Source organism: Pinus tabuliformis, chromosome 2_2 (genome assembly GCF_031772625.1).
Source record: "Pinus tabuliformis cultivar Carrire ecotype Pingquan chromosome 2_2, CPIR1, whole genome shotgun sequence".
In the NCBI taxonomy this organism is placed as follows: domain Eukaryota; kingdom Viridiplantae; phylum Streptophyta; class Pinopsida; order Pinales; family Pinaceae; genus Pinus; species Pinus tabuliformis.
This window is the reverse complement of record NC_142300.1, coordinates 785,721,529-785,748,626: the sequence shown is the minus strand read 5'-3', so window position 1 is coordinate 785,748,626 and position 27,098 is coordinate 785,721,529. Positions and strand designations below refer to the sequence as shown.

Genomic DNA, 27,098 nt, shown 5'->3' with positions numbered 1-27,098 from the left:
AATATACTTATATAATTTTATAGGCAGTAAAATTGATTGTAATAATAAATTTTATTATTTGAAAAGTAAAAATAATTTTATTTTATTTTTAAATAATTAAATTTATTTAATTTAAATGATAATATTCAATTATTATTTTTTAATTATTATTTATAAATATATAATATTTCATTGAGTTCTAAACATTAACTAATAATAAAAATTTTAATTGATTATTTTCTTATCATATATTTTAGGATTTGATCATTTGATTTTCATAGAAAATATCATATATTTTACAATTTGATCATTTGATTTCCATAGAAAATTAGGGTAGGTCTAAGTGACTTCCCAATAACAAGGCATTCACTGATTAAACTAATCTAATCTTCCCTTTCAAATTTCAAATTCTATTTTTTATTAAGATAAAATTTACATTTAAATAAATTATAAATATAAACAAATCATGGCACATATATATTTATATCTATAATATTGAATAATAAAATATTTAAAATTAATAATTATTTAAAATTTTTTAAAGCTAAATTTAATAATTTAATAGATTTTTATTTATGAAAGTGTATATTCGCTGGTTTGAGTGGAGTTTAGTTATTATTAAATTAGTAGTTAAATTTCATGAAGATGGAGGAATTGAGAATGAGAATTATCTTTGAGATAAAATTTTGTCATGAAGATTACACAATCCATACATGAACAAACGAATTTTCAATCCAACATTAAAACTAATATTAATCTCAACTTCAAAAACAAAACAACAAAATTTTAATATATAATACACTAGCGTAAATCCATCTTAATCTTAACTCCGTATCTAAATCTATCTTAACTCTGTATTTACTAGACCCGAGAAAAATTAGTTCTCTTTTCACTAAAATTTACACCTTAAAAAATTTGATTCCTTCTTAACTCTGGATAAATGGAGAATATATATATATATATATATTTATATATAAAATTAATCCTTGGTACCTTAGAAGAGGGTAAATAGATCCCGAATTAATAAAATGAATATAAAATATATATAAATTTTAGATATCTCAAACATAGATATATGTTCTTATACACACTTTTTCCATTTATCATTGAAATGGTGGATCCCGAATTAATAAGATGGATATAAGTATATATATAAATTTTATATATCTCAAACATAGATATATCTTCTGATACACACTTTTCCCATTTATCATTGAAACTGATCTCAACTGATCAACCTATGCTTACTGAGCAAAGCTTTTCTTATACACACAGCTATGAACTTTACAGACAATGACATCCAAAAGCTGCTTTTGTTATACACACAACCAACCATGAGTCTGAGAGACAATGCCATGCAAAAACTGATCCTTATTCTTCTTTTACAGTGGAAATGCCTATGCAAACGAAGTTTTCTATACTCTACAGAGTCCAGACTTACATTAACTTGCAGAGCAAGGAATATTACAGGGTAATCGAAGGAACAGGGGTACGGGAAGAATCCCTGTTTTCTTATTTTACGTACAGTTGGATCCCCAAAACAGTACGTAAAATACTTTGGGTCACTGATATGAACCATCGGAAACCTATGAACTATATGTTCCGCGATAGAATGCGCGGGCAACTTTGTGTTTTACTGAACAGTTCCGTATTTCGGCTTGCGTGCGCGTCTTTGTCGGGGTGTTGGTATATTCGTCTTTCCACTTTAGTGTTTTTCCTTCTCCGGTATCAATATTAGCTCCTGAAGGCTGAGGGTAGTATGAAGGCAAATATCCTGTTAAACGCTATGGAAGACGAGGAAGGAATGGTTTCTGCTGCTTCAATGGATTCAACCTCTGTGTCTATCTGTTCAACTCTTTTCAACGTAATGTGTGTTGTGCCTGACAGACAGGAGCTTAGCTTTGTTGAGAAGGTCCAACTCCCGCAGGGCCAAATTTTGCTTCTTTGCAATGAGCTTGTTACCAATTCTGCAGTAGCAACGGGTACTCAATTTACTCAAGTGCGCATAGATTTCAATGCTCTGAATCAGCGATGCATACCTGTGGTAGGATTGTACGGGAACAAGCAAATGATGGTAGAGGTTTTCAGGAAGCAAGGCTTGTTGGGAGAAGAAGTTGTTCTTGATCAGTTGGCGCCAGGACTGTACGCAATAGTTGAAAAATCGGCCATTTTTGTTTTCTACTGGCATGAAGGTCAGGATCTCAAAGAAGCCTCGAGGAAGGACGTTTCTTGTAACTTCATTCGATATCTCGTAGAGCTTTCCGATTATCTGTATGTTTGTGTTCAGGGCTACTATCCTTTTGAAGCTTCAGCTTCTTCGGCCAGAACTGCTGCTTTTAAAGGGAGACGCACGAAGAAGCTTCAAATAAGCCATGTGAAAAACTCTGAGAACGATGTCAGGCTTTCCGATGGATTTAGTGTTTCCATTGATAGGCAATTCAAGAAATCGGCTTCGGCGCCTCCCGTAGCACCAAGTAATGTTGTATTCTGTGATGGTTATAATCGTTGTGCTTTCTTGACTGCAGATTACAGGCCTTAAGTATTTCTAAAAGGGCAGAGCAGAAATCTCTGAAAGCTAATCAACTTCGAAGTCAAATCGAAAGCTGGTCGAAGGATGGCGATTTGAGCTTCTGCAGAATGAGCAATGAACATTTCGTCTCTCTGCTACAAATTGGTTATTTTCCAAGATATGAGAAATACTGCAATTTCATGAAAATTCTGAACAATTCCATCGCAGAAGCCAGAGGAGGCGTTTCTGCGGAGTCCTCCATAGAAGCAATTCATAAGAGGGTCGTGGCCTCCTTTCTGAAAATTCTGCCAGAATACTTTAGTGGAGCACAACTTCTTGATGAGGCCTTGCCTGGGACCTCTTCACAAAATCATCAAGAACTTCGCGGCTCTCATTCTGTCGACAGGTTTGATCAACTGCACCAAGAGTTGAGTGAGATCTTAGCAGGCAAAGATTGTGATAAGAAGCTCATCTACCACGGATCGGAGGTCAAGTTTACTGATCCTGTTGATAATGGTGGTCATTTTATCTTTAGGATTGAAGGGCTTCAGAAGCAAACTGGACCTGTTAGATATGGACGAGAAATAATTTTGAAAAGTACAAATCCAAAGAGGGAGTTCAAGGCGACACTGCAACAATCCAACAAAGAAACCCTTCTATCGTCATTTTCATTTTCAGGTGAACGGGTAATCTTGAGAATGAAACGTCAACGTCAAGGGCATTTAGAAGGATCCCTTGAAGTTGTAAGTAGCAGTTCCATTGCTATACAAAGATGGGTTAAGTCGTTTATTCCCAAGAAATTGCAGTGTTTAGGTAGAAACATCGGGTTCGTAGCATTGCTGGTTGCCAAAGGGGAAACTGACAATCAAATGCCCTCGGTTGGAATGCCTCTGATTGAGAAGATTTTGACCACAGAGAACTTGAAGAGTATTGAGCGCGACTTACCAGATGAGATTGTCAAGCTTTTCAAGCAATTCGAGCCAACGGATGGAGCTTCTGTTGATCGAGCGACGTGGGTCAAGCTCTTATCAAATAAACAGGTCAGACCAGTAATTTTAAATCTTTATAAGACATCCAGAGAAGAATTTGTAAATAATCTTGAATTCATGCTGAGGAAAGAATTCTGGAGCGCTTTTCAAAAGAAGCTTGAATCTCAAGTCACAGAAACCATAAATCTTTTACGGCAGAGCCTGCATTTAGAGGAAGACAAATTCCTCTCAGAAATGAAGCGTGAGATGTCAGTGATGAGAGACAAGCCTGTGTGCAGGTTCATTGAAGCTTTTGAAGTCCAGAATTCTTGGTTTAGGTATGAGCTTAATCTGAAGGTTTCAATTGAAGGACATGAAAAGCCTAGCATTGCATGGAACATTTCTGAGCTGATGCCAAAGAAAAATGATTTGGAGGAGTTAAGCCGAAACACTGAGCATCGGATAAATCCTACGTTCACCGATCAATTTGAGTTAGTCGCCCTTGACCCCGAGGTAGAACGAATACTAAAAGTAGTGGCCCTCAAGTCTGGTCACTTGTTAATGTTCATTCAAAATTTGGCTGATCCCTGCCTGTGTGTTTATAGTTGCCCGCGCATGGGTTCAAGGCTAGATCTCATAAAAAGAGTCAGGAGGGGTTATGATTTATTGTCTGTTGATGAAGGTACTCGATTTTTAGCCTTCTATGATAAGGAAACTTCTAAGGTTTCAGTACATAGATTTGGTGAATCTTTCCGCAACCTCGATTGGACAGGGGTGGATGTGGATCTCCGTAAATTTGCTGGCACTGGATTCTTAACCTGGATGCATCTGATACCGGGTAAAAGGGAATTGATCTTGATCGATGATACAAATAGGGTCAGGGTGGTGGAACTCCATATGAAGCCAATGATGAAACCCAAACCACTAATTCTTCCTTCACCTGTTTCGGTAGCTCTTGTTTCTGTGGATGGATCATTTCTATTTGTCTTCCACAAGTCCTCAGACAATCATGATGAAGCGGTAGAAGGTAGCAGGGATATGATGGAGGTGGATGAAAAAGCTATTGACTCCTCTGTCACGGTGTGTATATATGTCTTGGCTGATGTCATGAGCCACTTGAGGAGCATTCCCCTGAACAAAAGCTTCCGAGATTTGGTAGAGCTTCAAACGAAGATTGTGAATTTTGGATCACAGAGTCATCTTGTTTTCTTCAGTGGATCAGCTCCTGGTAACCTCTGTTCCTACATCTTGAAAATTATTTCAGCAAATGAAGTTGTTCAATTGCAAGCGATACAAAGTACAGAAAACAAGGTAGCTCAAGTGCCTGACGAAAGAAGAATTTCTGGATGTTGTCCACCCCTGGAGTATATATACCATATTTTTGACAAGTTTGCAACCAGTCCTGCTTTATTCGGTGAAGATAAGAAGGATGTGTTTTTCAATGTACTGTTAAACACCAAAGAAATTGATCAGAAATGTAATGAGCATGCATGTCAGAATGTCTTGAGATCTCTTCTTCAACAATTGGAGAAGGAAAAAGGTAAAGATTTCTCAAATACAGAGATTCAAATTGATGTAAAAAGATTTGAACCATGGATATCTGGGGGAGCAGTTGATCTAACGGGCTTGGCAACTAAGGCTATGGGAACATGGATTCGCAGACTTGCTTGCCTTGTTCCTATCCAAATAGCCCGAGCAGAAAACAACGGATTGCTTGCTCTCAAGGATGGGTTTGAGATACCGCCGGAACTGAGTTATGCAGACTGCTTATCTCTGACAAATTTGATTACTTTTGGTATTTATGACACAGTTCTTAGGAACTGGGAAGGCGAGATTATAGTGATATCATCCATGGGAAAACAGAGCAGCGGAAAATCTTATCTGTTAAATCACCTGTCAGGGTCTCTTTTGGACGTAGCAGGTGGAAGGTGCACTGATGGAGTGTGGATGACTGCAAGAGCAGCAGAGAAACGCATCTATGTCGTGCTGGACTTTGAAGGACTGGGTAGTTTTGAGCGAACAGAGCAAGAAGATATGCTACTATCTGTTCTTATTGCAGCCATAAGCAACTTAACAATCTTCAACAAAAAGGTAACCTCTCAAACTCTTTGGGATTTTATTTCATTAATAATGTCATTAAAGAAACAATACGTATAATGGAAAATATAGTATATGGTATAATTGTTCATCTCTCTTTTATTAATACAGAGGGGATCTCAGTACCTTGCGAAATTTCACAAGCACACTCAGTAAGGGCAGAAATGGCTATGAATTCAATTTTTTTTCTTTCCTTCCAAAATGCAAATTCACGAATACTGATAATAACAAGAAAGTATTACAACTTTTAAAGCTGTCAGTCTTAACGATTTTAACGATTTTAAAGCGCAATAAGTTAAACCCTTAACTGAAAACATCTCCGTAATAGAAATTCCTTCATAAAACAGGCACAACAGGCTATTTCATTATCTCTCAAAATTTTTTACAATAAACATTGGCACCGCTTTTACAGGCATTTTTTTTTAATAAGTAAGGTTGCATAGATCTTCGAATTCTTGGTTTCAGTTTCATTTATATTAATTTTTCATTAGTGTTTGAGAACAACAAAGTTTTTAACTGTAATTGTTGTTTTCGCTATTTTTCATACAAAGTAATGGTTGTTTTTGCTATTTCTTTATACCATAGTTTTTATTTTACTTTTCCTTTATTATTTTTCATCTTTTTCACTTTTTATTATTATTATATATATTTATATTATTACTATTATTATATATATTTATATTATTACTAGAATAATTTTCAAAATTATGGAAATAACCATAATCCGGAAAAAAAATGAACACACCATTCATACAAACTGATGCAGCGGTATCAACCCTAGGCAGTTCATTTGGTCTTAAAAAATTAGGAAAAAAATGAACACACCATTCATACAAATTGATGCAGCAACATCAACCCTAGGCAGTTCATTTGGTCTAAACCCGAAGGGGTCATGAAGTTTCTAAAGGGAAATTTTTATTTCTCTCATTTATAAATTGTGGGAATTAAAAGTAGTAGGATTTTGATATAGTACCAAAAAATTTCCCTCATTTATAAATTGTGGGAATTAAAAGTAGTAGGATTTTGATATAGTACCATGGAATCTGAGACTGATAGGTTGTTAGTTTGTTAGATGAGCTGGTGTTTTGGGCTATTTCTTTTTACAAATAGAAGGCATTTAGAGAGAGAGTTTGAGAGAGTTCACGAAGACGAGCTTAGAGAGAGAAAAGGAGTCTCGGCCCTCGGGGATCAGAGCAAAATCCACTCAAAGAGGAGCACGAGGGCTCTGCTGGACAACAATTGAGGCTGCAACTGTCCTCTATAAATACATCTTTTGAATTAAAATAGAATCATAGTTTTGCTTTTGTGTTTATTTCCCTTTGTCTGAGTATGTGTAATTACCTTGTTTGAAGGGCCCAATTCTCTGAGGTGAATACATTTGTTCCAGCGTGAGAAGTAACAGGGAAAAACAACTCAAGGTGAATAGGGACTTGAGTATCCAAGAAGGGAGAGCTCGGCCAAAGAACCACGGAACACCCCCTGTAAACATTTCTTAATTAAGTAATGGAATGCTCATTTTTTATTGTGTCATTGTATCTGAGTGCAAGCATTTATTCCACCAGCTCATGTAAAATCCTCGAGAGGGAAATGTGCGAGTTAGTGTTGATACAGTACCCGTGAAATCCCCCTCACAGTTTATGCTACACTGAGTGTAAGTTTGAGAGGGCCTGTCCGAGGAGGTCATGTCTAATTCTGGCTTGAATCACTAGGTCGAGGACGAGTGTTTTCTATACATCCTGGAGTGAGCCCAGGTGCATCTTCGGGTTGAGCACAAGTGTCGAGTGACGTTCGGACATAGGATGGAAAGGTCGAAGAGTTTTGGGTTAAACAACATAAAGTCCGAGACATTTGGCCTTCGCAAGTTGAACTTCACGTGATATCCACTTGCATATGAAAGAAGGCGGAGTATGGAGTCCAGCCATAGAAATGGCTTCGGTGTAAACCAGGGCGACGTTAAATAATTAGGAGAGACGAAACAATGAGGAGGGAATGCAACCGCGATTGCGGACCACCTGGTTGCTGACAATTGTGGACCCCACCCGCAATCAACAAGGCACATTGATTTGCCATCGAGCATTTCAAACGTTCGATTCAAGGGATGAAACTCCCAGTGGGAACAAGGACTGTGGACCCCTCCTCTCGGCTAACATCACAGGGCCCTACCCCCCGGCAGTTCACAGTCCCTTCCCGAGCGAGAAACCTCGGTCATCACCGAGGTTGCTTCGTCTGAGCACATCAAGTGACATGCACCTCGGCTAAGCCAGAGGTCAAAAGGAGTTTGGTAAACGCTTTCGGGCACACCAAGAGGAGCCCTGAGCGCAAAGTTTGGCCCTGTGAGAAAGTGAAAGAGGACCATGGCTAGCGTTAAAGCTTAGGTGCCATAATAACAAGGCAAAGACCTCGCAGTGTGATAGCGTTGTGTTGGCTCAACACCATCAAACAAAAGGAGATAATTCTGCAGCATGTATACTGCTATATAAAGTGGTATTAGAGCGCAGTAACACTCTTTGGGAATTAAAGAGGAGGTGATTTGTGGAGAACTGCAGCCAGCCAAGAGAAAAAAAAAGATTGCTCACGAAGGAAGGTAGAATATAGTTTTGAATCTTATTTAAAACTGATAAAAGTGTTGTGTAAAGGAGGTTTCCAACCAGAGAGTAGACTTCTCGTGAAAATAAAAGAAAAGAGACACCGAGCGAGAAGGCAGAGGAATAATAGAGAGTTAGCAGCAGGAGAATTTCAGGTAGGGAACCCGAGCAAGATGCAGGGAGGAGATCGAGTCATTGAGACTCAGTCTAGAGCAGAGGATTTGGAGCAATTGGAAGAAGTACCAGCCAAGAAGCAGAGCTGGGAGAATTGAGATTTTGAGATCTCAGTGGTGAAGAAAACCTAGCAGGTAATAGGTCTTTAAATTTTTATTTAAATTTAGCAAGAAGCTAATAAGTGTAGAGATAGCTGCAGTATGTGATGGCGTTGACTACAACTAGGAAAGCTGTAAGAGGGAACCAATAGTGTTCTCAGGGATTGTGGCAAAGAACGCTACAACAGAGAGGCTGCATATGAAGTGTTCTGGCTGAGGTTGGAAGAGACTGGAGGACAGAGGAAGTCCTTAAGAGAGGAGAAGACAACAAGTGAAGTTCTCGAGAGGTGAGCAGAGTGCAATAAATAAGAGAGCAAAGGATGTTCAAGAGGTTCCATTGAAAGAGAGTGGAGGACAGAGGAAGTCCTTAAGAGAGGAGAAGACAAGAAGTGAAGTTTTCGAGAGGTGAGCAGAGTGCAATAAATAAGAGAGCAAAGGATGTTCAAGAGGTTCCATTGAGGGAGAACTTGTGATACCAAAGTGCCGAGCCAGAGGAAAGAGCTTGGTGAGGTGTCTGTGGAGCCAGAGGAGAGAGCTTGGTGAGGTGTCTGTGGAGGCTTGTTTGCAGCTCACAATGAGCATGTAGAAGCTCATGGAAAAAGAGAGAGATGACCACTACTGTCATGTAAAGGGTTTTGATGAAAGCCACAAGAAAATGGAGACAGATGCCAAAGCAGATGGCATCAAGGGAAGAAGGATAAACCAAGAAGAGTTTGATAGAGAGATCGCTGAGTTAAAAGAGAGACTCGGTATAATAAGCATGCTGCTGCAAGAGAGGGAGAAGTAATATCAAAGATATCTATGAGATTTGAAGAAGAAGATCCAATGGTCTGTTAGACAGCTGTATGCCAGGAAGTTGAGAAGGAGGTTGAAGCACCTGTTGTGTTCTCTATTGAGAAATTAAGAACTCAGAGCAGTTGAGTGTGAAAAAGAAAAGAGAATTTACTGATGTGAACCAGAGGAAGGAATACTCCTTCGAAAGGAGGATGAGAAAGATGTTGGGGAGAGACTAGTTGAGAGTTTCATGGACTGCATGAAAGGTTTAGACCAGCAAAAGGAGTTGATAGAAGATGTGGTGGAAGAGATATTGAATGGGGCTAGAAAACCTCATGATTTTAATACTGATGTTTGTGTATGGTTGCAGGTCACAGGAATAACAAGGAAGGATAGTGTCTAGAACTGTCATAAGAATAGAGGATAACGAAGGAATGGTTTCCCAAAGCATTGGAGGAAGACAAAATTCAAAATCTGCCATACTGGAGGATAAGGCATCATTGTGTTATAAAGGCAACCAGAGTGAGAAGGACCATACACAACGGGAAAGATTGATGTTGAAGGCAACAGAAGAGGCGTGATGGCCTCATGTTTTTAGGGCTGATAAATTGTACGTGTTTGCAGGACAAGAGCCGGGACAAAGTTACAAACTGTCCAAAGGAAAGGAAAAGATGCAGAAATTACTTCTCAAAAGGAGAGGCAAGTAGAGATAAGGTTGAGGAATCGGCCTTGCAAAATATTGACAAAGATTGTTGTCACAACGAACCAGAATGAGTTGGCTGGTAGCCATGCTGGATATGGAGGACAACCATTGAAGGTTGTCATAAAGAAAAGGAGATAAGGCAAGATTGTGTCTAAGAGACAAAGACAAGGACAATTCAACAAATAAGAGAAAAGGCATTTAATAGTTGAATTGAGGTTTCTGTGATCTATGTCAAGTTATGAGAAAAAATATTTCGGCCTAAATCACATGATAGTACATTTGTCGATGCATTTTGAATCAACGAGTGTGGTTCATCGTCAGGATAAGTTGAAGAATCAGATCATGGCTGTATCTTAAATAGGGAGATCATACTTTCCAACGGCTAGGATTGACTGAAAAATGGCTATATAAGACTGGACCGGGCAAATGGCTATAACTGACCCAGAAATTTAATTAAAATAATATTATTATGTTAAAAAGTATCTTATTTAATGAAAACGCTCCGATAAGCTCGGATCGGACCCGCGTAGCCTACAGCGAGACCTAGCCCCTGCGCAGTCCCTGTCTGGTGCAGCGATCTTTTGCAGCTGCGGCCTTGGCAGCCATGCCCGGTGATGGGGAGGCGGATCCTCCCCCCCTCCCTCCAGAAGTTATAGAATTTCAGAGAATAATCGAAGCATGCAATAAACGGCCTCCCTCTGCTCAACAACAGAAATTTGTTAAGAAAAAAGATTGCATTCCCACGGTGGCTCTCCCTGAGGAGGAAACCTGCCGCTCGGCTTTGAATCTAGCAGATAGAGGACTCATAGGACAGTTCACTGGGCTCTGGCCATCGCCCAAATCTGTAGAAGACTGGATCAAGAGAAACTGGACCCCTCTGATCAAGGAAGGAATTAAATCTTACTTCGTAGGCAAAGGCTTTTTTGTATTTGTCTTTGAATCAGCAGAAGATCGGAGCCTCATCTTCAGGAATGGGCCATATTTCATGGGGCCACAGGGACTATACCTAAATAAATGGTCTCCAGATTTCGATCCGACCCAGGATGTCCCTTCTGCGGTTCCAGTGTGGGTGCGGCTCCCCCATCTCCCCCTACACTGCTGGAGCCAGAAATCTCTCCAAATCATCGGCAACTCTCTGGGCAAATACATTGATCAGGCCGTGAGGAAAGACCAATACTCCTGCGCCCGAATATGCGTGGAAGTAGATCTGGAAGAAGGACTACCTGAAGCAATAAAACTCACAGTGGCAGGATGGTCCCATATCCAGGAGCTGGATTATGAGCAGATCCCCTTCAAATGCAGACACTGTCATGGCTATGGTCACTTCGCAAAACACTGCAAGAAAAAAACGGAAGAACAGAGCCATCCCCCCAAGGGAGATCAATGGACTACAATCCAGAAAACGGGCAACGCAAAAGCAACAGGGAAAGGAGCCACAAAGGGGAATAATCAAGGAAAACCCAGCAAAGAAAATGAAACCCAACAGAAAACGGATGAGATCCCACTTTCTGAAGAAGCCTCTCCATCAGAACCCCCAGAAACGGAACTGATCATACCAGCACAGGCCGAAGAACCACAGGCAAATAAAGAGCGAGGTGGAGAAGCATCGCTTGGCTCTCCTCAGGGAAGCCCCTCCAGGCTTTCATATGCAGATATAACAAAGAAGAAAAAATTGCCAGAACCTTCAGACTCCTCAGAGGAAGAGTCTTATGAGAGACCCTCAAAGAAAGCAGGCAGGAAGACCCACAAAGCAGTCAGGGAGGAGGAAGCAGAGCGACTCAAAATGCAAGGCAGCCAATCCACAATAGAGATGACAATAGGAAGAAATACCAGAGGAAGATCCACCAAGGGAGGAATCCCAAACCCCTCACCAGGTAAATAATGAGAATAGTCTCTTGGAATTGTAGAGGCCTGGGGTCCCAACCAAAAATTGATGCCGTCAAAGATCTAATGAAAATAGAACCCTCAGACATCCTCCTGCTCCAAGAGACCAAAATCGATGGTCAAACCCTCAAGGATATCAGCAAATCCAAATGGAAGAAGAACGAAGGCATAGCAGTCAGCTCAAGGGGAACCTCGGGTGGCGTTGCAACTCTCTGGTCGGAAGATCAGTTCCACCTGGCTAACTCCCATGAGACCCAACATTGGATCTTCACGGAGCTCAAGCATCTAGAAAGTAAGTTAACTATTGCCTTATTCAATTTATATGTTCCTGTTAACTATGCAGAAAAAAGAGACTGTTGGAATACTCTCTCGGCCTTTTTAGATCTTCACTCCCTAAATAACATTGTTCTGGGAGGAGATCTTAACATAGTCATGAAGCCAAAAGAAAAAAGGGGGGGCAACAGCAACAGAGATCAGACTCTCCCTTTGGTAGAGGAAATAATGCAGCAGTGGGATCTTTTAGATTTTGCCCCGGTGAGAGGCAAATATACTTGGACAAATAACAGAACTGGGCCTGACCACATCGCTGCCCGGCTGGACAGATTTCTAATACAAAGCTCCTTGCTGATGGAAAAACTCCTCATATCTACAAAAATTCTCCCCAAGCTCTCCTCGGATCACAAGCCAATTCAACTCCTTTTGGCCCCCGAAGAAGATCTTGGGCCCATTCCCTTTAAATTTAATCCACTATGGATCGAAAAAGAAGGGTTCATGGACATAATCCGATCAGCTTGGGATATCCCCATCAACGGATCCCCAAGTTTCGTGTGGGAGCAAAAAATAAAAGCTACCAAACAAGCTTTAAAGGGGTGGTTAAGGAACCTTCACAACCCCATCACCCATCAGAGAAAAATTGATGTTCAGCAGCTGGACACCTTGCAAATAGGTATGGAAGGGATCCACATCACCCCGGAAATTTTAAATAAAGAAGCAGCCTTTCAAAGAAACATCCATCAATCGATCAGAAAGGAAGAAGAGCACTGGAGACTTAAATCTCGCAGCCTCTGGTTAAAGGCAGGAGACCGAAATACTTCTTTTTTTCACCGACAATACAAAGCCCGCCTATCTCGGAATCATATCACAGAGATTAAAAATGATGAAGGGCAGATCTGTAATAAATTTGATCAAATAAAAATTGCAGCTGAAAATCACTTCAAAGAACTATATGGCACAAGGCATGAAGGATGCAAAGAAGACACCGAAGAACTTCTCTCTCACATTCCTCGCCTCATCACCCATGAGGACAATCGGGCTTTATTGAAACCAGTGTCTGAAGAAGATATTATCAAGGTTATTTGGGCAATGGATTCAGATAAGGCCCCCGGGCCGGACGGCTTCACAATACACTTCTTCAAAATCTGCTGGGACATCATCAAAACAGACTTGCTGAAAATGATACACGGATTCTTTGGGAAAGCCAAGATTGGGGGAGGCATCAACTCCACCTTTCTTGCATTAATACCAAAAGAGGCCAATCCGGAAACATTCGGCAGGTTCAGGCCCATCTCCCTATGCAACGCCTCCTATAAAATTCTATCAAAAATTATGGCAAATAGAATTAAACCCCTTCTTGACAAACTAATATCCAAAGCCCAAGGGGGGTTCGTCAAAGGCAGACACATCTTGGATAATATCATCCAAGTGCAGGAAGCTATCCACTCCAGCAAACAGAGGAAAGAGAAGGGGATGCTGATCAAGCTTGATATGGCTAATGCATTTGACAGAGTCAACCATTCCTTCCTACTCCAAGTTCTACGATCCTTTGGCTTCCCTCCTCAGTTCATCAATCTCATCAAAGCATGCATCTCATGCCCATGGATTGCCCCCATGGTCAATGGTCGCCCAGCATCATTCTTTCAAGCACACCGCGGATTAAGGCAAGGCTGTCCCCTCTCACCTTTCTTGTACATCCTTATGGCCGATTCTCTTAGCAGGAAGCTGGCTGCGGAAATGAATACAGGTGATCTCCCTGGAATCCGAATCGCAAATGCTCTAAACCCAATAAATCACGCTCTCTTTGCAGATGACTCTATTCTTCTAGGAGGAGCCTCTACTAGAATAGCAGTCAAATTTGATGCTGTTTTAAAAAGTTATTGTAGAGCTTCAGGAGCTGTGATAAATGACAGAAAGAGCTCGATTTTCGGATGGAACGTGAGCCAGCAAAACCTCAATAATATAGGCCAGATCCTAGGATTTGAGTGCTTTGCCCAATGGGACAGCATCAAATATTTAGGCTTGCCCCTCACATCTGGAGCCAATAACAGATCTCTGTGGCAGGGTGTCATCAGCAAAATCAAAGACAAGATCACCTCCTGGGGAGGCTATTGGCTCACCAAGGGAGGGAAAACTATCCTTCTTAAATCCGTCTTATCAGCACTTCCCATTTATCAAGCCTCCTTTCTGCTGGCCCCGAAACACATCATGGAGCAGATCTCCAGTCTTCTAAGAGACTTTCTCTGGAAAGGAGGCAGAGGCAACCAAAATAAAATCCATTTGGCAAATTGGGAGCTAGTCAAGCGGCCACTTCTGGAAGGCGGGCTGCAGATCAGAGATCCTGCCCTTTCGAACCTGTCACTTGGATGCAAGCTCCTGTGGAAAATATATTCAAATCCTACACATCAGATCAGCGAAACATTTACCGCCAAATATGCGCAGGGGATCTCCCTCAGGCACCTGTCAGCAAATAACACAACAACAGGTACATATACCTGGAACCTCTGTAGGAAAAGCATAAGCAGCTTTAGTAAACATCTTTACCGCATCCCAGGTAATGGGGAGAAGACTCTTCTCTGGAAAGACCGCATCATGAACAGCCCTCCTCTCAGCTTCCACGCAGAAATCCGGGACATCAGAAATTGGCTCCACGAGGCAGGAATAAGAAAGCTGAGCGATATCTCTGAGTGGGACAGCAGAGGAAATTGGGTCGAATGGGCGATCCCTCCAGTGCCAGAGCAGCTGCAACATCAAATCGAAATCCTCAAATCTCTGCTCTTAAATGCAGCGCCGGTCCACCGCAACATCGCAGACAGATGGGGGTGGGGCGAAACAGGGTTTTACACGCCATCTTTGGGTTACTCTGCCTTACAGACCAAAAAAGACAGTTTGAGAACGCCATCGTTCTGGAAACAGGTATGGGATGCCAAGGGACTTCCCAAAGTTAATTTCTTCTTCTGGACCCTCATGCTGAATAAACAGCTCACAGGGGACAACTTGTCAAAGAGAAACTTTGTTGGGCCTCACAGATGTGCAATGTGTAAAAACTCAGGAGAAACAGCTCCCCATCTGTTTATTGACTGCGTTTTTGCCAGAGAAGTATGGACACTAACTCTTCTTGGACTGCCCGTCTCCCCGCCCCAGCACAGCTCCATTGCCGATCTTTTTTCTGAATGGCTCCAATATTACCCCCAATCCATCCCAAAGAAATCCTTGTGGTTTCACATATGGCTTTCCATTCCCAAATTTGTTTGCTGGGAAATTTGGCTTGCCCGGAATGACTTAATTTTCAATAATTCCTCTCGCTCTCCTGCCAAAACCGCCTCAATTGCCAAAGGTCTTCTTATTGAATCTGTCCTCCAGCATCCTCAAATCTTTGACTCCTCCCTTCTCCCCTCTGAAAAGGCTTGGCTGAACCTCCATAGCCCCAACCCCTCTAGTAAAATCCGCGCCCCTCCCCCTCCCCTCCCTTCTCCTCCTTGGAAAATCAGAGAATCTGAAGAGGTCTTTCAAATCTGGTGGAAGAATCAAAACACAACTTCAATCTTCTTTGACGGTGCCTGCAAAGGAAATCCGGGGACTGCGGGAGCTGGAGGAGTTATTTACTTCGCAGACAATCTCAGGAAGGTTCACTTCTGCTGGGGGCTAGGCATCTCCACCAACAATCAGGCAGAGCTTCTTGCCCTCACAAAAGCCTGCCAAATAGCTCGGGATGAAGGCATCAAAGAATGCCAAGTATTCGGAGACTCTGAAATCCTCATCAGTAAGATCAACTCAGATGACCAGTTCAATAGGGCAATCCTCAACAAGTCCCTCAGAAGATTAAAGCTAATTCTGCAAGATTTCAACTCTTTCAAAATATTTCATATTCTCAGAAGTTTGAACAAGGAGGCAGACGAAATGGCAAACAAAGGATGCCTATTAGCTCCGGGAACTCTTATCTATAATGGCAACAGCGCTTCCTCAAATTTCATACCTTAGCTCAAGGGTAGATCAGAACAGCAAGCAGGAAAAATGGAATCATTCTGAGCATGCTCGAGAGAATAAGTCTGATATCTTCAATACAACAGCTGTAACAGGCCACAGCAAAATGAGTACAGGTAATTCTGGGGAATTCTTCCCAATCCAAATTCAACACACAGGGAAGGCGCAGATAGTTCAAAAGGGAGGCTTGCAAACGATTAAGATCTGTACAGAGGAGACCATTCTTTCGACACTGAAGGCGGAATACGCTCCTCTCCTTGATATTCAGATGGACTCCTTCGACACCCGCTATGAGGACCTGCACTCTGAAAGGGATCGGATGGAGGATCTTGAAAATCGGATAGCTCTTGCGCCACTGTGTTCGGCTGCAGGGCTCCACAACGGATAACAATGGTCAGAGGCTGAAATTAAGGGTCTTCAACAGTCAGCAATCCAATGTCCAAGAATCTTCAGCGATTACCAGCTAAAACCATGGCAAATATAGTCTGTATGACGGAAATGCGCAGCTCAGATAGGTTCAGGCATTACCCAGGCACGCAGAATCCCCTTAGGCGGGAAATAGGAAATGAAAGAAATGTAAACAGGTTGAAAATGCCTGGGTTAACTCAGATTTCTAAATAAAGTATATCCGTTACCGTTAAAAAAAAAAAAAAAGTATCTTATTTAATTTTAATTTTAAGTAAATTTTTTTAACCAATTATGAGTCCAAAATCTAGGGAATGTGATAACATTGTTATCCTGTATTACTATTAATAGAATAATTTTAATATTATATTAACATAAAAGAATTATTCTTATTATTAATGGCTAGGGTAACTTCTTAATATAAATTAATTAGTAAAACACTAATAGATTAGTGTGTAAGGATTTAATAATTATATATTATCAGGGATGTTAGTAAATGTAAGAATTATTTTAAGATATTTCATTAATTAGTTAACCAAAGTTATTAATCGAAAAGAATAGATGTTAATTAAACTAATAATAATTAATGTTATATTATTTTTATAATAATGTTATATTATTAATCTTCTTAACGCTGGTATGTGTAACTGATTAGTATAAATTTAATATCGAGGTTATTTAATGGGAAAAAGTATTACTAGATCTAGGGATGTTAATAAATAGTAAAGATTTAGTAATAACTAATATAATATTAACTATTGTTATACTAAATCATTTGGATTAGTTAAGAAAAGGTAATATCTATATTAATATTTAATGTATATTATTAGTAATATTAACTAAAAATAATGATATTAGTTATTATTATATTCTAGTTATACTAATATTCTAATTATTAATGGTTAGGGTAATTAATAGTTTTAGGAAAAGTTAGTGATAGTAAGGATTTAATGTATTATTATTAAATGAAGGGTAACTTGTTAATATGAATTTATTGGTAAAGTTGTATACATATCATAGGTTGGATAATTTAATCTATCTAGATAGTTATGAAAAGGACCATATAAAAATAGATAAATAAGGGTGATATTTTTGAGAGGATCAAAGGAATAAGGTTCAAGAAAGCAGGCTAAAGATAAAAAGGGAAAAAATTATTTAGAACACACTATGAATAGAGGGAGGAATAGAGGGAGGGGAAAGAAAGGGAAGAAACGACAGCAAACCTGAGGGAGGAATAGAGGGAGGGGAAAGAAAGGGAAGAAACGACAGCAAACCTGAGGGAGGAATAGAGGGAGGGGAAAGAAAGGGAAGAAACGACAACAAACCTGTGACAACAAAAAGAAATATGGATCCTGACAAACATACAAAGAAGGAAGCTGCAGGTGCTAAGGTAATGGATTTGCCTTTAGAAAATAAAATTTTGCCGAATGGCTAGGAAGGTGTGTTAACAGGCCTGGAGCATGGACAAATTGTCCAAAAGGGAGAAGAGAACACACATTTCCTTCAAGGAGACCAAAAAGAAAAGAAGGATTCAACCAAGGGTGGACAATCTTTAAAGATTGTCCTAACAGAAGAAGAAGGCTCAGGGACTGCTTCATAGAAGCCGGGGCAAGAAGAAATCAGATTGTTTCCAAAAAGCAATCAAAGGAAACCTTGCAAATAGTTTACAAGGACAACCATGACAACAAACAATGGCAGCCATGCTGAAGGTGAAGAACAACTCTCAAAAGCTGTTAAGGAGAGCGAAGATGAGGTGGACAACCTCACAAAAGGGAAAGAACAACATTCCAATTCAATGTTGTTAAAATTTATGGATGATTGCTTAGATAATCCATGGTTTGAAGAAGCTTTCACGAGAAATAAAGGAAAGAAGCAGGAGGACGCTGAGATGCCTCAAGGATCTAAATATTTTGATAAATTACAGGGTGTAATGACTGCTGGGGTTGTAGAAGATGGTCAACAAATGTTGTCAGAAGGAGGAAGGGAGAAGCATGAGACAAGTTTGTCTCATGAAATTGAAATTTTATTTCATTTTTCAACCCGGGAGTATGGAGATGAAACTGTTTTGAAAGGTAACTAGTAGCTTGCAATAAATGGAATTGTATATTTTGTTGAGGAAAGAAATGGAGGAGAACCAACCATGAATGAACCGAAGAATTGTTGTAATAAGCCCATATCTTGTGCAAAAGCTGGAGGTACATCCTTCATGACGCAGTTATGGGAAAAACTACCAGAGTCCTTTAAAAGGGTACCTGTTGATGAAGAGTTAAAGCAGCAAGGATATGGCAGTAAAGATGTGGCAATTGAAGCCATGGAATTTTTGGAGGGACTGCTGCAAATCAATAGTATCAACAGTTTGGTCCAGCAAAATAATGAGCTGGCCACTGGAATTGAGAAATTGTGGAGGTTGAGGGTACTGTTGACCACACTTTGTCAACAATCCAAGAAGCAGAGTATATAGCAACAAATAAAATTTTTTCAAGTTAATATCATCATTCATCTTCCATTTATATGATTGAAAACCCAATTTCTGCAAAGTGTGTTATATAATTTTTTGCAATTTCTGTAAATGATGCTAGTATGACCATTGAGTTATATAATTGCACTTACGTAAGCCTATGATTTTGTCAAAGGATTTCATCCTAGTAAGTTTTTTAACCTACCCGAATTATGTGTGTTTGTAAAACAGATAATCGACAAAGTTTTTCTTCCAGCTATAACCCCAAAGCTAGGATGGAGTTCTTTGGCAATGTCTTAAGTGAGTCTTAGTGCTTATCAAGTCTATTGTAAAAGTGTGTTTTGGAATAATTCTAGTGCATGGTCCATCATAATTAGACACCATGGCTAAATCATTTTATTATAGACACACTTGGTTTCATATTATATCATATTGTGTCGCAAAATTGGGTAATGTCTTGAGGGTCTAGTCTAAATGTGTATTTCCCCTTCTAAGGGTTGATATTGTAATAATTTGATGTAAAAAATATTTTAGTGCATTGTCCCTCATAATTAGACACCATGGCTAAAATATTTGAGGGTGGAAAAATAATTAAATCCCCTCTAGAGTCAATTAATTAATTTTTCTAGCAAAATTAAATAAAAATCCCAAGTCAAAAAATTAATTAATTTTGAGAAATTATTATTATTATTATTATTATTTTTTTTTAGAGAAATTAAATTCTTTTCAAGTGGAAAATAATAAAAAATTCATAGGTCAAAAATGAATAATTTTTTGGAGGTCTTCCACCAAGGGAAAAATGGATATTTTAAGAAAATTTGACCCCTAGGACTTTGGTGGTTTAGTCAAAGTCATTTTTTTGAGGAAATTAGTCTAAAATATTAATTTTTGGATTAATAAAAGATGGTTTTCAAGAGAAATTCGAGTTTTTCCTTAAAAAGAAAAATCAACTGTGAAGAATCGAGATTAAAGGAAGATCAAATTATTATCGACGGTGGAGATTATTTTGATGAAGATCAAGCCAACTAGCTGTTATTTTCCATTTGGAGGGGTTCTCTCTATGTAAGGAAGTTATTGAACTTCTATTTCACATCTTTGGGTGAAATAATTTTCTATTGATGTACTTAGCTTCTACTTTGCTGGAATTATTTTTTTAATAATAAAAAGACTTTGGGGTTTTAGTTCATGGTGTTCTTCTATCTGCTGATCTATGGCATGTGCTAGTAGTTTATTTGTTTAAACTCTATATTGTGCCAAATATTGCAATTGCTATTTCGTTTGTCAGTGATAAGAACATTATATTGGTACAAGTTATCTTAGGTGACCTGATTCACCATACGATCTAACAATTATCTTTAAGATTGAATAGAGATCTACAGGTACTCTAGCCCTTGGACTCCAAGTTCACAGACTGTGGGGAAGGACTGTCCTTGTGACGCAGGCAGGAGCCTGCAAATACCAGGATCTTAAACATCTGTTGCATATCAACTTACATCACAGCTTTTTCCCCAAATCAAATCCTCAATACTTGGCAAACTCACACTCTGCCATTATCTTGTGGAATCTATTTTCATTTTATGTTTTAAAATAAGGACCCAACAATCATTACACAAGAAACCTTATCATCATTCAAATCACAGCAATCTTAATACTTCTCATTCACATATGGCTTGATTCAAGAATGCGCCATTACGTTTCCTGTTCGACCAGAATTCAAAATGCCAAATAACACAATACGGTCACTCTTCTTTCAACATATGGCAAATCGATCCACATTCAGTTTTCTCAATAATATATGGTCTTCAGTTCTGAAATCAAATCTTTGACTTGGTAAAAATATACCTGTCCCCTTTAAAACTTTCCATCTTTGATTTATTAAACCCAACACATTTGTGTATTTATTTCCAGCTATGGTAAATTACAATATTCAGGTTCTGTTACATATCGAATGTCAACAACAACTGGGCTATACAATTCAGAACGCGCCTTAGATTCCAGATCTCAGCATTCGATTCATTATATTAATTCAAAAGACCATTAGTGGTAATAAACCATACCTGGGCTATGCAGCGTTAAGCCAATTGCATCAACTATCATATTGACTGTAATTTTTTTATGATTCCTTTTCCTAACTGCGCCTTGGAACGCCTTTACAGTCCAATCATGCCTTAGAATTCCGCCAATTCTTCCATCTCGAATTGTATACCTTGTGTCTTTAATAAATCATGACCAAATCTGACTATATCACGGATTCTACAACCCGATTTAACCATAAAAGCACTGTGACAAACTCATACTTCCGCAATCCAATTCACTCACAGATCGACTGAATATGAATGTATACCTTTAAGTTCTTTTGCTGTTGCATAGTACCTCCTCTGTCTCTGCTAAGGACTGCAATCGTTCCATTCTGTAAAACGTTAACACATTATTAATATCAGCAAATACAACAGTTGTTTAGATTTTCAAAAATGATTTCACCATTCCGGAAAGTGAAATTGCCAAAGCCGTGGATCAATCTCCTCTTAATTGATATCCGAACCCATCCTCTCTCTGAGATGTTCGATTTTTCTACGTCCTCTGTTCAAATGTCAACTTGGACTCTGCGCTATCCTATTTTGTTCAACTCTGTAAGTCGATCACATCTAAGCCTGCAGCATAGACTTCAATCATAATTTCAATATAACAAATACCCAAATTGCTCCAATCGGTCTTCTTCATGCATCCATTTTTTTAACAATCAATCCAAATTAATTTCTGCAATATCCAACATTCAATATCATTCAACCAACAGCGCCATGCACTCATACCATGACTGGTAATTTCAGGGAACCCGCTGTTCTATTTCCATTCTGGTGTTGGCTACAAACTATAGATCGATTTAAAATAGCCATTCAGAAATAAGCTTACACAGTAACAATTGTTAGATAAATATCGATCTGTTCATTGCACACTTCTTTTAATCGAATCTCCAATAGTAGATATGCATTTAACCAGAATCCAACGCAACCTTCCTTGTTATTCTTCACAAAATTGCCATATTACTTTTCACAATTCACATACATAATTTACTCCAAAATCTCACTTCAGAAATCGAATATAAAGTTCCTCAATCCATCAATCAAAATATATAATATGAAGCAATATTTCATATAAACAAGATGAGGCTACTTACAAATTTATCTTTGGCCTGATATCCAACACTCATGGCCCTTTACAATTACTGAAGGCTTATAGCCTTGCTGTTCAAGCCTGCTCTCAATCTCACAAATTCTCACAATCTCAATGTATTTTCCTCTAAAACTTCTTCCTATTTATACAATTTAAAAAATCATTAAATGCTCAATCCCTTCAATTCCTCAACAAACCCCTAAATCTCTCAACATCCCTAAAGGATAACTCTTTATCCCTAAAATCCTTCCACTAATTAAATTCCCTCATATCCTTTTAAAGATATTTACAATAGATCCTCACATTTTCCTATTTTACTCAAATTAATTTAATAAAATATTAAAAATCATCACACCCCCTTTTAACATATTTACAAAATAAAAAAGCGCCCTTGATGCTCCTGCATCAGACTCCCCATGTAAGAAAATTCATGACCACCTGGTCATAAGTCTGGATATCTCCTCCTGGATCCCAAATTTTATTTTGTAATCTTCCCATGCTTGTCGATTGCTTTACTACTGTTGTCATCTGCTGTTGTCTTCCAGGTTTCCATATTTTGTGCTGTAGGGCTCCACTTGCTCTGCTCTTGCAATCTTTCACTGTCATTCTCTTGTTGTCGCTCCTTTTCTTTCTTTCAGCTGTCTTTCTCTGGGATGTTTTTGTCATTAACCTCCTTATCAACTCAATTTCTCTGTCCAGTATGTCCTCTGTCTGCTGATTGTTTCCATCCCTTGATTGCTGAACTCTCATTCTTGCTTGTTCTTCACCCTTACTGCTGTTTTGCACCTTTTCTGCTGCTGCTAATATAAATGTTGCGGCCTCCCAATCTTCCTTTCCCTCTGCAACATTCCTTTGCTCATCACCTGCAACTTCTTCCTGATTATCATTTATGACAACTGCTTTGTCATCCTTCTTCAGCAATCTCTCTTTAACATCCTTCAGTAGATGTTCTTCCTCTTCTTCTTTCATTTGACTATCCACCTGTGCCAAATATGTTCTACCGTCTGCAACAACATCTTCAATCATAAGACAATCATTATAATAAAAAAAATAAGGCCTCTGTACCTCTTTTCCCTTTAGCAACACTTCAGTATGTTGCGTTGATTTCTCTTCTTCTGTCAGCATATCAGTATGCTGATCCAAACTCAAAGAACTCTTGAGACTGTCAGCTAGTCTCCACTTCTCATCAGCTATTTCAATGATGTCTTCCAGCATTTGTCCACTGTAGTGAACTGATTCTTTTCCAGCCTCTGCTTCAAAACTTTCATCTTCTGGAAGGTACTCTTTCACATCTTTGTCAGCTTTAAAAGACTGTCTATCTTCTTCCAAACCTGCAATCACACACAAATCATTAGTTTTAAAATCACAAGACCTTACGGTCTTGTTTGATGCTTCAGTCATCAAATCTTCGGGCTGCTTTGAATCATTCATATGATTCAACTCCTCTAGCTCTTCATCACTTTCAAAAAGCAATGGTCCACTCTCTGGGTAACATATCGAAACTTCAACATCTTCCTTTTGCTGTAGCTCAATTGTTTCGAGCTTCTCTATCCTCTGTCTGGCATCAATAACCTGTTCAAGTTCCCTTAGTTCCTTTATCAACTGCATATTCACCTGATGATTCCACTTCTCTTGTAGTCTCTGCCACCTCAGCTTCCTTCTCATGACATAACCACGCTTCTGGTCTTCCTCATTTCTTTGCAACATCTCCATTAACACCTCAAGCTGAACTGCTATCTCAACCTTCTCCCTTTCATATTCCTTTTTGCTTAACTGTCTCTGTATGCCAATTGCCTTGGCATCCTTCTTCTTTTGTCCTCTGTTGTGGTTGATTTTAGAACCTCTGTTACGACTGTCACTAGTCATCATCGTTTCCATCTCTATGAGTTCCTCACTCACTTTACTATGAGTTGCACTAAAGCCTCTTCAGCAGCAAGTCCTGTCCTGCCGCTACTTACCTCACCAAGCTCTCCTCACTCAGTCTTTTGGCAAGCAATTGGTTCTATCTCTGGAACCTCCTTTGAGCACTTCTCTTTGCTCTTCCCGGCTTCAACTCATCTGCCTGTTCTAAGAACACAACTGTCCTCCTTATCCAATCTCTATTGGATTTCCTCAAGGTTCTGCCACCTCTATGTTTTCACCTAGAAACTTTCACCAGCTTCCTTTATCTGCTAGCAATTGCCTTTTGGGAGTTGCAATAATATTTCAATGCAAAGACTACAATATTCTATTCTTCAAAAACATATCATCTTACCTCCACGGTCTCATCTGATCTTGTCCTTCCATTTACCTGCACTTCAGTCTCATCATTCCTGCAATTCTGTCCAGCAAATCTTTATGCTTCCTCTGCACAATTCACTGTCAATCAGATTTTAGAATCTGATTCTCTCTTCCAATCTTCTGGCTTGATCTGGCAAACTTCAGCTGTCAGCAACAATTCCTTCTTTGCTGCAACCATCAATTCTCAATCTGTTTCTTGTCAGTAAAACTCAAATCAAAATTAATCAAACACAATACCTGCACGATCCAAGTGAATTTTCATTCCCCAACATCGCTGTGGATTCTTTCTTTCTCTGCAATCTCTGCTTAATTCTGCTTTACCTGCCTCTAAGAACTTAACTGTTCTTCTCCATTCTCCTAGCTTCGGATTTTACCTGCATTCTGTTCACTTGTAATTGTATATGCTGCATATCAGATTTAAAATCTGATCTTCATCATTCATCACACAAAAAATACGTTTCAGTTCAACAAACCTTCTTGCCCTTAATTCAGAAAATAAACATTTTTCAATTCAACAGAGCCAAGCTCTGATACCAAAATTGACGCAGGCAGGAGCCTGCAAATACCAGGATCTTAAACATCTGTTGCATATCAACTTACATCACAGCTTTTTCCCCAAATCAAATCCTCAATACTTGGCAAACTCACACTCTGCCATTATCTTGTGGAAACTATTTTCATTTTATGTTTTAAAATAAGGACCCAACAATCATTACACAAGAAACCTTATCATCATTCAAATCACAGCGATCTTAATACTTCTCATTCACATATGGCTTGATTCAAGAATGCGCCATTACGTTTCCTGTTCGACCATAATTCAAAATGCCAAATAACACAATACGGTCACTCTTCTTTCAACATATGGCAAATCGATCCACATTCAGTTTTTTCAATAATATATGGTCTTCAGTTCTGAAATCAAATCTTTGACTTGGTAAAAATATACCTGTCCCCTTTAAAACTTTCCATCTTTGATTTATTAAACCCAACACATTTGTGTATTTATTTCCAGCTATGGTAAATTACAATATTCAGGTTCTGTTACATATCGAATGTCAACAACAACTGGGCTATACAATTCAGAACGCGCCTTAGATTCCACATCTCAGCATTCGATTCATTATATTAATTCAAAAGACCATTAGTGGTAATAAACCATACCTGGGCTATGCAGCGTTAAGCCAATTGCATCAACTATCATATTGACTGTTATTTTTTTATGATTCCTTTTCCTAACTGCGCCTTGGAACGCCTTTACAGTCCAATCATGCCTTAGAATTCCGCCAATTCTTCCATCTTGAATTGTATACCTTGTGTCTTTAATAAATCATGACCAAATCTGACTATATCACGGATTCTACAACCCGATTTAACCATAAAAGCACTGTGACAAACTCATACTTCCACAATCCAATTCACTCACAGATCGACTGAATATGAATGTATACCTTTAAGTTCTTTTGCTGTTGCATAGTACCTCCTCTGTCTCTGCTAAGGACTGCAATCGCTCCATTCTGTAAAACGTTAACACATTATTAATATTAGCAAATACAACAGTTGTTTAGATTTTCAAAAATGATTTCACCATTCCGGAAAGTGAAATTGCCAAAGCCGTGGATCAATCTCCTCTTAATTGATATCCGAACCCATCCTTTCTCTGAGATGTTCGATTTTTCTACGTCCTCTGTTCAAATGTCAACTTGGACTCTGCGCTATCCTATTTTGTTCAACTCTGTAAGTCGATCACATCTAAGCCTGCAGCATAGACTTCAATCATAATTTCAATATAACAAATACCCAAATTGCTCCAATCGGTCTTCTTCATGCATCCATTTTTTAAACAATCAATCCAAATTAATTTCTGCAATATCCAACATTCAATATCATTCAACCAACAGCGCCATGCACTCATACCATGACTGGTAATTTCAGGGAACCTGCTGTTCCATTTCCATTCTGGTGCTGGCTACAAACTATAGATCGATTTAAAATAGCCATTCAGAAATAAGCTTACACAGTAACAATTGTTAGATAAATATCGATCTGTTCATTGCACACTTCTTTTAATTGAATCTCCAATAGTAGATATGCATTTAACCAGAATCCAACGCAACCTTCCTTGTTATTCTTCACAAAATTGCCATATTACTTTTCACAATTCACATACATAATTTACTCCAAAATCTCACTTCAGAAATCGAATATAAAGTTCCTCAATCCATCAATCAAAATATATAATATGAAGCAATATTTCATATAAACAAGATGAGGCTACTTACAAATTTATCTTTGGCCTGATATCCAACACTCATGGCCCTTTACAATTACTGAAGGCTTACAGCCTTGCTGTTCAAGCCTGCTCTCAATCTCACAAATTCTCACAATCTCAATGTATTTTCATCTAAAACTTCTTCCTATTTATACAATTTAAAAAATCATTAAATGCTCAATCCCTTCAATTCCTCAACAAACCCCTAAATCTCTCAACATCCCTAAAGGATAACTCTTTATCCCTAAAATCCTTCCACTAATTAAATTCCCTCATATCCTTTTAAAGATATTTACAATAGATCCTCACATTTTCCTATTTTACTCAAATTAATTTAATAAAATATTAAAAATCATCACACCCCCTTTTAACATATTTACAAAATAAAAAAGCGCCCTTGATGCTCCTGCATCACCTTGTTTGAGCTCTGGGCTTTCATTGTGGTGAATCATTTTGCAGGGGGGTTTTGGCCATTTAATTTTTG

At 38.8% G+C, this 27,098-nt stretch overlaps 1 protein-coding gene across 2 annotated transcripts in view; it reads left to right on the top strand.

Annotated features, from left to right (window-relative positions):
* Positions 1-2,522: 2,522 nt before the first annotated feature.
* LOC149195043 (uncharacterized) overlaps positions 2,523-27,098 on the top strand; it is an 80,127-nt gene continuing 55,551 nt past the window's right edge. For both annotated transcript variants that reach the window (XM_089405233.1, XM_089405232.1), the window contains exon 1: positions 2,523-5,547. In XM_089405233.1, coding sequence (XP_089261359.1) covers positions 2,617-5,547 — 2,931 coding nt within the window. In that variant the 5' untranslated portion in view covers positions 2,523-2,616. The remainder of the gene's footprint in view (positions 5,548-27,098) is intronic.